This window comes from Thunnus maccoyii, chromosome 13 (genome assembly GCF_910596095.1).
Source record: "Thunnus maccoyii chromosome 13, fThuMac1.1, whole genome shotgun sequence".
Taxonomy (NCBI): Eukaryota; Metazoa; Chordata; class Actinopteri; order Scombriformes; family Scombridae; genus Thunnus; species Thunnus maccoyii.
The window spans coordinates 20066429-20080847 of NC_056545.1; the positions used below are offsets into that span (position 1 = coordinate 20066429).

At 38.8% G+C, this 14419-nt stretch overlaps 1 protein-coding gene across 1 annotated transcript; it reads right to left on the reverse strand.

Annotated features, from left to right (window-relative positions):
• Positions 1-5117: 5117 nt before the first annotated feature.
• On the reverse strand, positions 5118-8112 carry zdhhc23a (zinc finger DHHC-type palmitoyltransferase 23a). Its single transcript, XM_042432062.1, has 4 exons — positions 7994-8112; positions 6517-7140; positions 5617-5784; positions 5118-5501 (listed from the first exon to the last, which is right to left on the reverse strand). The coding sequence occupies exons 1-4, from the start codon at positions 8110-8112 to the stop codon at positions 5228-5230; spliced, it is 1185 nt and encodes a 394-aa protein (XP_042287996.1). The 3' UTR covers positions 5118-5227.
• Positions 8113-14419: the final 6307 nt, after the last annotated feature.

A 14419-nucleotide genomic window follows, 5' to 3' on the forward strand; every position in this document is an offset into this window, starting at 1 on the left:
CTTTTAACCCTGCCGGGGCAGAATTCAATCAACCGTGTGAGAGCGACAGCGGACAGAAATATGCCAAGAAACAACATAACCTTGCATAACAAGCGGGTAGAGATTATATCCTGTGTGTCACACAGTTCAAGTCGAGAAGCACACTGTTTGTTAGTTCCATTTTGCAGCTACCCAGTTGTGAGCATGAGCTTTAAAAAAATAGCAAACAACTAACCAAAAGTGGTAAACAAAGCAGTGGCTGCCATCCAGTGCTTTCTGTGGTGAAGACCACAGAATCAAATTCATCTGTCAGCAGTTGCAATAGTAAAACACACAGACAACACAAATGCCCTTGCAGATTGGATACCTAATCATGCAGTGGCATGTAGTGAATTGAAATGCTTCCCTGTGTCTCTGTAGGGGCTCATATGAGTCTGTGAATGCTTTCCCCTCCTCATTCTTCCTCAAATTACTGACGCGAACTAAAATAATAAATCCTGTGTACAGCTTGTGTCTCTTTCACGGTACACCAGGAAAGTACTTTCATATTCAGTTTAAAAATTCACTCTAAGTTGGAAAGAGCAGTCACCTTTAGTAGCTGTTCTGGAGCTTTTGATCACATCACATGATCTTCATCAGTAGATTGAAGTGTAACTGGAATAAGTCCGTCAGTTGGAAGAATTGAAGTAATAATGGTAATTCTTCTCTAGCTGCTGATAAAAAACATATGATAATGATCGAAAGCTCCAGAGCAGCTACTAAACAGACCTTGAGGTGAGATTGTTTCATCAACTGCTTTCATATTGTTTGACTGTGCAGTAGCTGCAAAATTAGGTAAAATTATTTAACTACACACAAAACTTGAAATATAACACCCACTTTTTCAAATGTAATTTTCAAAACATCATCTTATACTCAGGCCAATACAGTATATAAAGTTTGTAAAATTAGCCCCACTAATTGTCAACAGTAATATGCTTTTTAAACATGAAAGCTCTGCATTTTTCTGCAGAAGTATTTTTTTACTGTGGATTTGTTAAGTACATTTTGCTGATAATATTTCTGTACCTTGAATAAAATGTTGCATGCCAGACATTTTTATATGTAACAGAGTATTTCTACATTATAATATTACTACTTTTATTTGATGATGTGAAAATGTCTTCCACCATTGGGTGTTAGTTAACCTTATCACTATTTCTATACATCAGACATTGCCTCCGTTTACTCGATTCCCTTCTGCCCATTATAAGATCGCATTTTGTTCTGACTGAACTTATAAATTATTACTAATTATTATTATACTAATCTTGTCTTGTTAAAATATAAAATATTAAAGGAAAGTTTCTTGGTTTTAAAATCATCTAATCCTCTGCTACCTCCAGCTGTGTGACTCATGTCTGGCTGCGGTCCCCGCTGGCTGTCCTAGACCAGAACCATCGCTGATGAACTGCTGCAAAACAACAACTGAGCCAAAAGGTGATGCTATCCGTGATCCAAATACCAATACACTATTTCTGCCAAAACCCACACCATACAGTGAATGTTTGGTTATTCAACTAATAAGACTGAGGAATGCTGGGACGAAAATCTGTGGCAAACTATAACTTATATTAACTAGAAGTTGTTCGTGGAAATTTACAAAGGCATACAGCTCTGTATAAAGAAAAGGGGTCTGAATTAAAATGTGCCGTTGAAAATCTTTCCAATACAGTTCGATATGTTTGTAATTCTGATCTCATTGTGCTCATTATACTTAAGTAGGCTGGTCATTGGGCTTAGCGCTCGACATTCTGCAGGATCTTTTCTCCGTATTAGAATATGAATCCTGGACTGATGATGAGGGAATGAATTATTGTAATGTGTTGCAAATGGACCAGTGTAGTCAGGTGCAGGCAGATACACGCCACGGTATAAAGATTCCTTCGACCTACATACCTTGCTAGTTTGAACAGGTACACCATTTTTACAGAGAAAACAAATATCGAAAGTAATATGGTGCCAGAAAAGTATTTTATAACTGCATATTTATAAAAACAGTCTCACACAAAGCCTGCCAGCTGCATAAATCTATTTAGAAAGCATTATACAAGCTAAAATCAACTGCGTCAGAAACACTCTGGGGATGGAAATGTTATGAAAGTTGTGAAATTGTGAGCTGTAGGCAAGATTGTACCCAAACTTCTAACCTTGTAATCACAGAACATAAATCACATAAATAAGCAATTATGTAACATATTTGCATTTTAATTATTTGTTTGTTAACAAGTGAAACCAGATACCGACAAACAATGTAGCTCCTTTTTAATGAACTTAATTGATTGAATTATGATGGTGTTTTCAACCATTTAGCCAGCGGTTTTTAAAAGTCCTGTACTGTTTTTTCACCGAAGAGGGAAATATCATAGCTGTCAGAAACTGTCTACAACTTTGAATGATAACTAGGATACAGTTTCTCCCACATGTGTGCTTGTGTGAACAATATGATGTGAACATGGCATTAATCTTGATCTGTGTTACTTTGGCTGAGTGCCCAGTAGGTGGGACTCATGAGCTGCCCCACTTTATCTGACTTTTTAAAAAAGGAATAACTGACACTTCCCGCTTCAATATTGTTAACACTGTAAATCATCACAGAGAAAACATGACTGAATATTTTCTTAACAGCCCATGGCAGTCAGCGTCTCTCCTGTGTAGGCAGGTACACACACACACACACACACGCGCACACACACACCCACCGTACATGAACACAGTATGTACTTACATGCTTTGAGGGCAAAAGAAAACAATGAAATGATAGTAATAGAATAACAGAAATAAAGATTATAGGATGAGTAGAACAATGGCATAAAATAAGAATAGAAGACTATGAAGAATTAGTGAATTATGATGGGATTTTTCTGTGCAATGTTTAGATCAGTTATAAATCTTTATCAGTTACAAAATATTTCAACAAGCGTCATACACATGTGATGAAACAATGACAGCAAGTTGGCTACAACTCAAGACACCTGTGTGTTTGTATTCAGGGGAAAATTTAGTAATCAGGTGACAACACTTGGAAAGTGAAGCAATGTAATGTTCATTACACCCCTCTAAATTATGAAAGTTGGCCTCAGGGTAAAAAGGCATGGATTCATTCAAATAAAAAGAGTTCACCATTTTGGGAGCATTATCTGTTTAGATCATGAGATTTCTTGGTGATTAAAAACTCTGTATCATATATCATAGGATTAGGAATAGAGATAGAAATGTATTTAGAGTCTTCAGGGGAGAAGATTTGCTTTTGTCAGGAGCTACATGAGGTCAGGCTTACAGATTTGTTCCCACTGAGAGAACTGAACTATCTGGGGTATAATGAATGCAAATCTATACCTTGTCATTCATTTTAAATAAGACAAAGGCCAAAGCTCACTAAATTGTATTGTGTCTGTAGCAATTACACTGTTAATCACCTGTATTGTAATGCTTAGTACACACCTGAAATCAAGATTGGTTGAAGGAGGAAAAATGGAAAGACAGTTTGCTACTCTTAATATCTTCAGCACTGTAGTGGAGGGGAAAAAAAAGCAAAGATCGGCCTCAGGGTGGCACCAGAGGAAAGACCATTCGTATGGACCAGAGCCACTGGCATGGAAATAAAGGGAGAACGTAGACGCCAGATAAACCTCTCAGTTAATAGACTCAGTGATTACATGGAAGACATGTATTGATTTAAGCAGTTTGATCGATTTCTCCACCCAAGATGTGCATTAAGAGAGATGATAATGGGAAATAATGGGAGTGAATGAAAGTGAAACACTGACATTTTGCTTTGTTTATTATATTAAATAAGATTGAAAAGAGATTAACTTAACCACATCAAATGTTATACATTACAGTGGTGGGCAGGATTGTGGCCTCCATCTTAATATAAATGATCTGATATCCACTGACAACAAAAACAATCGCTGCATTTGTTTAAATGTGTAGGTCTGCGTAGTGTAAAAGGAACACCACTGGTGCTGTGAGAAAGAAATAGAAAAGCACTGTAACATTAAAAAAATCAATAATGTAGAGTGCTGTTAGCAGAATATGTGGTAAATACTGGGGAAACTAGATGGCATCGGTCATAGCAGTAAAAATGACTGAAACTGCTCCAGGAGGTTGTACGTCTCCCACTGACTGACTCCCAGGTTTCATATTGCAGTGCTCTATTATCTGCGCCAGTTTGTTCATGCCTGTTTTGTTATGTCTAATGCTGAATGAACAGTCTAATAGGAGGATTTATAAAAGTGGTTGGATAGGATATATAATCTCTCCAGCATGTCCATGGGTCATCTCCCAGTTAAATGTAACCAGAATACGCAGGGAGTGTCCAGGAGGCGCATACCTGAACCAGCTGGCTCCGTCATTTCAATCATGAATCAAAAATATTCCAATCAGAGTGAGCAGGAGACATAACAGTGCAAGAGACAGTAATCTGTGAATGTATGAACATGACTCCTAGGATACTGGGCTGAGAGCTGAGCCTGACAAGCTGAGTCTGACATCCTAAAATGGTTATTGAGCAGAAGAACCCGCCAAGATTGCTGTCACAACATGGGATTTCCTCTGGCGCCACTCTCAGGCCAAACTTTGTGCACCCAAGAACAGCAAAGTTGTCTTTCCATGTTTGCATCCATTCAGCAGCAGTTTTGTTCCTGCTGTGTAATGACATTTACTGCCTTAAAGAGCTTAAAGCGTGGCTGTTGTTCTTATTGTACAGAGTCACTTCTCTTTTATTGCCAGGTTTAGAGTTTTATTATGACATTAAGTCAAAAATATTTGGATTTCAGTCAGACAGCATACATTATGTTCACTTTCTACAGGTTTAGAAAATATGTACAGTAACATGGCAGTGCCTGCAGCTTATTTCCATGCATAGACTCCAAAACATGTATCAATGTGTACAGTCAACGCTAGCACCTTGATATTTCCCTGCAACGTATTTTTTAAAATTATACGTGTTGATATACTATAAATAAAGAAGCTGGAATTCAATAAGCATGGCAAGTCATCATTTGATAGATATCCGTATGCAAAATTAGGTAAAAAAAAAAAAAAAGAAAAATTCTAATTGATAAGAATCATTACAGTGGAAATACAGACAAAAGCTCTGCTGTTTTGATCTGTGTTCCGATAAGAAACACATGAGAAGTGATTCTTAAAACATGCAACAGTACATTAACATTCTGTTAATGTTACCACAAAGTATAAAGTCAACCTAGACCAAGTCAGTGACGCTGGAGCAAGGAGAAACCGAGGCATCTGCCATGGTGAGAAACTCAATCCAATTCTGGTAGAAGCCACGTGAAAACTCTCCTGTGTCGATGGCGAGTCCACACAAGCGGCTCTGGCCCGTTTTGTTCCTCAGAGCCAGCTGAGCCTCCCGCTCCGTCACATTGAAGCTGATATTCAGAACTTGTACCACCAACAGGTGAAGCAATCCCCCTGTGACGATGCTGCTGTACCAAGCGCAGGTGAAGCAAAGTGCTGTGCTGTAGAGAAGATTTTAAAAAAAATTGAAAAGATTTTACAATGTTGACTTCACATCTATTCCTACATTTAGTTTTATAGTCACCTGTTGAAACTGAATACAAAAGAGTGATGTACCTAGACTGACTGTAGACGCCAGGGCAGTAGAAGAGAGCTGTCATTAGATACTGTCGAGGACACAGGCTGCAAAGCACCAAAGTGATCCCATACAGAGAGGTCAACAGGAACACAGAGAGGGTCAGCAGGAAACTGCGGTGGTTGCCCTGTCCAACACAGCTGTTTATCCTACAACACCACACAAAACACACACACAACAATGTACCAGTCACACAAAGCTTGTTATTCTGACTCTATACTGTTACTGCTCTTTATGTGAGACGATGCAGCAGCAAGGCTTTAAAGATGTTTTCAACCATTGTTGATTCAATTATTGCTCAGAAACATTTTCACTTTTTTCACCTTTGGAAGAAAATAGTTCCCAATTAAAACTCAGTAAGATCTGTTGATTATCCTGAACAACCAGGACATTGTTCCTGTAAAGACACACTGCTTTGGAGAAAGTTGTAATGTAATTTCTCAGCATTTTGGGCACCACAAACTAAATTCCATTCACCTCCATTGTTTTGGGGTGGCAGCAGAAATCACAGCAGCAATTATCTCAAAACCTGGCCAAATAAAACCAAAGATATCTGCATGATGTTAAAACCCTGACAAATTCAGGCTATTAACGAGAATCAGCCTGGTATTAAATGTACAAACCTTACAAAGCAGCTACTAAATTAGCTAATGGGTGTGTGATCTAATAGTCAAATGGTAAATTTCAACCTTTCAAGTTTTCCTACGGTGGAAAAAAACAAGAGGTTGAGCATTTTGCTGAAGATATAATTGCTGGTGTGTAATTACAGGACAATTATCTAAATGTGAATGCACAACACTGAAAAGTATGGCTGACTTAGTTAGAAGTGATTCAGAGTTCCCACAAGAAATATATGGATATTTATGTTAGATCTGACACACCAGATGCAGTGGTGGTCCAGACGCTGGACGCAGGATCCACAGGTTCGACAGTGTCCTGCCCGTGGGGGTCGCATTATTTTGCACAGAGGACACCTGCTCCATTTTGCTCTCAGGGCCTCTTTTACTGTCACTGGTCCTGAAGAGGAGACTTTTGATTGAATAGATCCATTATGCTGTGGGGAGTCCTTGTTGTTCTCCTGACTCTCACTGTGTGTTTCATGCAAGGTGGTCGTCACAAATCCAGGGCCCCTCTTGGTGTGAATAAGAGAGACGACAGTGAGAATCATCCCGGCTGTCACTGTGCACACCTGCAGCTGGCTGACGTCCCCGCGAGGTAAAATCTCTGTGATGAAGAGGTAATACATGTAGGCCAGAGAGTAGAGAGAAAGGGTGAGAAAGAAGAGGGTGCGCTTCTTTTTTCGGTGAGTGGCGTAGTAGTACCAGAGAACCAGGCAGGGCAGAGCTGTCAGGATGGTGACACCCAGCAGGTAGTGCAGCGCTGCAACCCGCAGCAGGACAGGCAGCAGCACCAGTACTGGGATCATGGAGATCTCCAGGTTGTTAATTATGGCCCCAAGCACAGGAGACTGACATCCACTTTTAGGTGGTTTGTCTTTCAGCCACCTGCAGGGGACAGCGGCCATCAAATCACAGTTCAGAAAATTTTCATGTGCTTGAATACATAAAATCAGTGACTCTGCTTTCACTTAAGTGGATTTTTAATGATATTCTGCTTTTGCAAATTCAAACATCACAGCATATTTTACATTCGTGCTGTTAGAGAATAATAAGGAATATATTTCATTTAGATTTTATCTTTTTACTTTGTGGGGCAATCTCTGCGAAAGCTGTCTTATAAAGAAAAGATGGTAAGCACTAGCAGAAGTGCTTTCATATTCAACTGGAGAAGGTCACGGCATGGGCAAAAATGAGCTGTGTGTTTCTTTAAAAGTTTATTTGAAGCTAATATGAGGATTCAACGGTCCAAATTAGTCAAATCAAGTCAATATCTTTCAAAGTTAGTCTTTTTACTGCCAAAATTCCCTCTTTTTGTAACTATATTTCCACTGCAGCTGAACAAGAAAACACTGTCGAGACACAAAGAGGGATTTTCTTTACTAAAACGACATTAACTGTGTGTATAACTTGATGTGACTAACTCAGACAGCTGAAGCATCATATTATCTTCAGATAAACCTTTAAATACATTTGGTGGTAAGCACATTTGGAGGAGATCTTCTAATGGTCAGTATGAACAGGATGAACGATTACAGCAAGAAAAATATGTTTCAATGTACACATGGCAACCTGACTATTGTTTTAAAACAGACTTTAAATATTGTGAACATATTCTTTAACTTGATTAAATTTTGACAGAAGTAATGTTGCTTCTATGTGCAACACTAGGCTTCTTGAGCTTTCCAGCACTTCAGTATACTCTAGTGGTACTTACTACTTTTTCTCAAGCCCTTCATACCTGTTAAAGGCTTCATCCAGATCTTCACAGTCACAGCAACATCCGCACGGGTCAATATCACACTCACAGCAACACATAGGATCATCTGGCTCTGGAGGCTTTAACTTCTCCCATTTCATAATGGCTTGCTAAAGATGACTTTGATGTTTACAAGCTGTCATATCAACACAAAAGGCCATCATTTTAAAACTATGTACTCTTGAGTTATGAACTACACAATTCTGGCACATATGAGGAGGTGAGGTAAATATTTAAAATATGCAACTTGACTGCTGTGTAAGAATGTAATACCACAACCAGTAACAATCAACTATTGATCTCCAAGTTTTCTTAAATGGACGGTCAATATCCTGCTATTAGTATCTTAACATGCACTCACTGTATGCTGCAGCACACACACACATGCGCACACATAAAGGTCTAACCCTAATTTACTGATCTCTGCCTTTATGATGATAATAATGATGATGATGATAACAAATATGAAATTGAGAACCTGATAAGTTTGATTCCAGGTGTAAGTTTGTATGTGCCCTTTTATGGTATACATATAATCATCGTCATCACAGAAGAATTAACATGACGCATGTGGCAAAAACGCACACGTATGACCACAATGGTGAGTGGAAACAGTGGCAGCAATAATGCACTAATACTTTTACTGCTTTTAAAAGTATAATTCCTCCATAATCCTCTAAAAATCTACCATATGGGTTACTGCAAGTAGACGAGTATTGTATAATTTTCTAGCGTCTACAGGATGATCGGCTAACTGTAAGATCTTCTATTTGTTTTAAATTATATTTAAAAAAATCTTCTCTATAATCAGTCCTGTTACATCCCCAAGAGCTTCTAATGTGATTTGTTGAAACAAGGCCACTGTGTCCACAGGGACAAACTATCTGGGCCAGTGAACTCAAGTCCTCAACACTCAGAGATGTACTTGAGTTATTGTCAAGTGTATGTTATTATTTTAATCTGGTTTAAGAGTTGGGTTAAAGCCTTGTAGCACGGTGCGTAGAGCCTGACCCTGTTCTATACAGCAAGTAACAGAAAAAATATTTGAAATAGAAAACAAAAAACACATTTCAGTCAGTTTTTGATTACAAGTGTCCCCTCATTTCCTAATAAACAGTATGACTTTATATCAAACTGCATTATCTCATAATCACAATCAATATTATTCACCAACAACTTATTAAACTCTTGATTAAAATGTTCTAGTTGTGTTAATAAGAAAACCCACCTTCACAAAGGCAAGATAAACCTTTTCTCTATTAACTTACCTTTTGTCTTCAAAAAGCAAAAACAAAATCATCAATACATGTGGGTTGAAATGTCAGATTTACTCTTTCCAGGCAAAAGTTATGCAATCCTCAGCAAATGATGAAGAAAATGACCCCTTGTGAACAAGCGCTGTCTTTGAATGAGTGAGAGAAAAAAAAAGAAAACAGCAGCCTAGTTTCCTGTCAGTCATTTGTGTTGAAAAAGGAAACTGTCATCTCTCGGCTCTGGTGGTTCTGCAGTAACACCGTACCAGTGCAGTGAGATGGTTTTCATCTCTTGGATTCCCTCAGTGGAAGTGTCCCAACAGAAGATAACTTTGATTACTTTCGACAAGTGGTTTACACCGCCTTGATATTGCGTTGCATCTGCAAGCTCACTTTTCCAAAGTCTGTCTTCCTCACATATCATTAAATAGTTCACAAGTTGTTCTAGCATACTCAGCCTTCTTTTGCTCTACAGCTTCTATCAGTTTCCATTTTAGGTTTTTATGCTTCCATGCTCGGTAATTATAGGTGCCAGGAGTGCCAGGAGTCTTTCATACCTCTGTCCATAGCTGAGGGGCCATGATGAGGTGTTCAGAAGCTGCAACCCTGATAATCCACGCTGAGCTGAACAAAGGTGCATATGAGAAACATGACAGGCACTCATAGATGAGAGACTGAGGGATGATCCACAGGGCAGCCCCACCCTCCGGGATCATATTTCGTCCCACAAGCAAACTGACCTCGCTGCTCACACACAGAAAACTCTGGAAGAGTGTATGTGTGAGTGATTAGAGGTAAAACCTCCAGTGTTGCTGTTAATATGAGTCAGTGTTTCTACATTACACTCGGCGTGACATGTCTGACAACTGTGGATTTGGATTCAGATTCCTGCTCAAGGACACTTCAGCAGAGAGACAAGACAGGAGGATGAAGCCAGTGTTTATCTTGCTGCTATATTCAGTATGTCCACTAAGCCCTTCATACCTGTTAAAGGCTTCATCCAGATCTTCACACTCACAGCAACACATTGGATCATCTGTTTCTGGAGGCTTTAACTTCTCCCATTTCATAATGGCTTGCTAAAGATGACTTTGATGTTTACAAGCTGTCATATCAACACAAAAGGCCATCATTTTAAAACTATGTACTCTTGAGCTATAAACTACACAATTCTGGCACATATGAGGAGGTGAGGTAAATATTTAAAATATGCAACTTGACTTCTGTGTAAGAATGTAATACCACAACCAGTAACAATCAACTATTGATCTCCAAGTTTTCTTAAATGCACGGTCAATATCCTGCTATTAGTATCTTAACATGCACTCACTGTATGCTGCAGCACACATACACATGCGCACACATAAAGGTCTAACCCTAATTTACTGATCTCTGCCTTTATGATGATAATAATGATGATGATGATAACAAATATGAAATTGAGAACCTGATAAGTTTAATTCCAGGTGTAAGTTTGTATGTGCTCTTTTATAGGAACAATGATCATTATCACAGAAGAATTAACATGACACACATGGCAAAAACGCACATGTATGACCACAATGGTGAGTGGAAACAGTGGCAGCAATAATGCACTAATACTTTTACTGATTTTAAAAGTATAATTTCTCTGTAATCCTCTAAAAATCTACCATATGGGTTACTGCAAGTAGACGTATACTGTATCATTTTCTAGCGTCTACAGGATGATCGGCTAACTGTAAGATCTTCTGTTTGTTTTAAATTATATCAAAAAAATCTTCTCTATAATCAGTCCTGTTACATCCCCAAGAGCTTCTAATGTGATTTGTTGAAACAAGGCCACTGTGTCCACAGGGACAAACTATCTGGGCCAGTGAACTCAAGTCCTCAACACTCAGAGATGTACTTGAGTTATTGTCAAGTGTATGTTATTATTTTAATCTGGTTTAAGAGTTGGGTTAAAGCCTTGTAGCACGGTGCGTAGAGCCTGACCCTGTTCTATACAGCAAGTAACAGAAAAAATATTTGAAATAGAAAACAAAAAATATATTTTAGTCAGTTTTTGATTACAAGTGTCCCCTCATTTCCTAATAAACAGTATGACTTTATATCAAACTGCATTATCTCATAATCACAATCAATATTATTCACCAACAACTTATTCAACTCTATTAATAGGAAAACCCACCTTCACAAAGGCAAGATAAACCTTTTCTCTATTAACTTACCTTTTGTCTCCAAAAAGCAAAAACAAAATCATCAATACATGTGGGTTGAAATGTCAGATTTACTCTTTCCAGGCAAATGTTATGCAATTTTCAGCAAATGATGAAGAAAATGACCCCTTGTGAACAAGCCGTCACAACCGTCTTTGAATGACTGAGAGAAAAAAAAAAGAAAACAGCAGCCTAGTTTCCTGTCAGTCATTTGTGTTGAAAAAGGAAACTGTCATCTCTCGGCTCTGGTGGTTCTGCAGTAACACCGTACCAGTGCAGTGAGATGGTTTTCATCTCTTGGATTCCCTCAGTGGAAGTGTCCCAACAGAAGGCAACTTTGATTAGTCTCGACAAGTGGTTTACACCGCCTTGATATTGCGTTGCATCTGCCAGCTCACTTTTCCAAAGTCTGTCTTCCTCACATATCATTAAATAGTTCACAAGTCGTTCTGGCATACTCAGCCTTCTTTATCTTTATAGCTTCTATCGGTTTCCATTTTAGGTTTTTATGCTGCCATGCTCGGTAATTATAGGTGCCAGGAGTGCCAGGAGTCTTTCATACCTCTGTCCACAGCTGAGGGGCTATGATGAGGTGTTCAAAAGCTGCAACCCTGATAATCCACGCTGAGCTGAACAAAGGTGCATATGAGAAACATGACAGGCACTCATAGATGAGAGACTGAGGGATGATCCACAGGGCAGCCCCACCCTCCGGGATCATATTTCGTCCCACAAGCAAACTGACCTCGCTGCTCACACACAGAAAACTCTGGAAGAGTGTATGTGTGAGTGATTAGAGGTAAAACCTCCAGTGTTGCTGTTAATATGAGTCAGTGTTTCTACATTACACTCGGCATGACATGTCTGACAACTGTGGATTTGGATTCAGATTCCTGCTCAAGGACACTTCAGCAGTTATGTCAATTAATACAGTCGGCTTTTTGAAAAATGTTCATCACAAGTGAGATCTTAATTCACCTTTAACAAACAGGTGAACTTCAGTAGAGGCCACACAAAACATCAAACAATTTAATGACAGTGGTGTTGTGCATTTGAGGGTTGGCACGGGTGTTAACTATGAGATGAGATGGAACCTGCTCCCCTCCACTTTCACTTTCACCTGAGAGCCTTATATATAGTTTCATTAATTTATTCTTACAAACTGAAAAATGAAAGAGAGGCAGGTGCATTATAAGCTATAGGCTGGTATATTATGAGACCCCTGAAACCTCTTAATGTCCACACTGGCATGAGTCTGGATGGACTGAATCAATGCAGAGAAAAGATGCTGCTCTTGCTCCTGCGGGTTGTGCCTCCATTAGTCTTGATGGAGCCAGGAACCCGAGATACCGTCTCTAATCTATTTTGGAGGAATTTATGCTGCGAGTCCTTAACAGGACGTGCTGCAGATTACACATCAGCAAACTGCAAAGATGTCGTAGTTGCATTGAACAAAGCATTAGGGATGTGCAGAGAGCCCAGTATTTGTATTTGTATCTGTATTTGTTGAGGCAGCAAAAATGATTTGTATTTGTATTCGAATAAAAGTGGACAGAGGCTTAAAAAATCCTGTTTTTGTTTTTATTACATTTTTAATTTTAGAAAATTAAAGTATTACAAAGTGTTCATGAATAAACTACCTTACTAAGGAGGTCCCCACACCGGGCCTCAAAGTGGAGTTTCCCAGATCATAGACAACTGCGCTGACTACTTAGCTAAAACTTTACTCAGCGCCTCATTGCAGACAGACCTCTACTTATTTATATACCCATAACACAGAGACAGCACACCATGTAATGTGTAGGGAGGAACTTCAAAGGCGATTCTTGCTTTGCACTTTTCATTTATTGCCTATTTTTTACAACCTAACTTTTTGGAAACAACAAGAAGTGGAACAACAGGTTATGGAGAGTCCCTTGAGAGCACTTTGCGTATGTCAAAATTCAGCTTTATCTCTGGGGAACACCCCCAGCTCCGGGAGTGATGTCCAAATAAGGAAATGTGCATCATGTAGTAGGTTGATGTGACTCCCCTCGTTGAGACCTGCTGATAGATGTAACAGTGGACCAGAGGAGAGAGACTGAGATAGCAATGTAACCGACCTGCGTGCTGGTATCTAAAAAAACAACAACCCACTATTTGTGCTTTGCTGAATAACATATTTGTATTGGGGCACATCCCTACAAAGCATGACAAGTGAATATAGTGAACAGGGGAAACATTTTTTTTGGCTGTCATATTTCTGGGGCCTCAGACACTATGGTCTGTGTCTCAGCTGGTCTGCAGGTTTTTACTCTAACAAAACTTTATTTTAAACTCTATGTCAGGCTGAATTGTAGGGAAATAAACTTTAAAATGAGGCACACTTGGATGACATTTAGAATATTTGCTTCTGATGTAACAGTGAAACAATAAAAATATGGTTTCTTGCATTTGGAAATTTCACTCAATCAAGCAATGAGGTGGTTAAACAAGTAGACACACAAATATGTCTTGTATTGCATCTTCAGTATTTGCTGTTGAAACTTAGTTGCATATGAATGTAATTTCTAATAGACAGGGTTGTATAGTGTCATATAGTTTTATGTAGTGTAAAAATTAAATTTTCCCTCCCTACTTTAGAACTACTAGAACAGCCTGCAGTATTAAAGCAACGTGTCTGCGCCATCTGGAGTTCAGTCTTTTGCTGACTATCTGGTGTGTTCATGAAGTTGCAGTAGTGTGCGGCAAATTTTACCCCCATGTAAAGCAGTTTCAAATGGAAAAGAGCCACAGAAGAATAATGAAAAATTTTCTTTCTCCTCTCCATCAATTGTCATCAGGAAATCATTTTAAAATGACTAAAATCTGTAATACGATTTATTGAAGTAAATAATATTAAAAGGTAAATATGTGATGTAGGGGTGATACACGCTCATTCAGCTGACTCACCATGAATTAAATACAAAAGGACATAA

Coding starts and splice junctions, on each gene's coding strand:
- zdhhc23a (XM_042432062.1), bottom strand. CDS start 8,112: ATGAAATGGGAGAAGTTAAAGCCTCCAGAGCCAGATGATCCTATGTGT. Junction 7,141..7,993: donor CTGGATGAAGCCTTTAACAG/GTATGAAGGGCT, acceptor TGTCCCCTGCAG/GTGGCTGAAAGACAAACCAC. Junction 5,785..6,516: donor CTGGACCACCACTGCATCTG/GTGTGTCAGATC, acceptor GTGGTGTTGTAG/GATAAACAGCTGTGTTGGAC.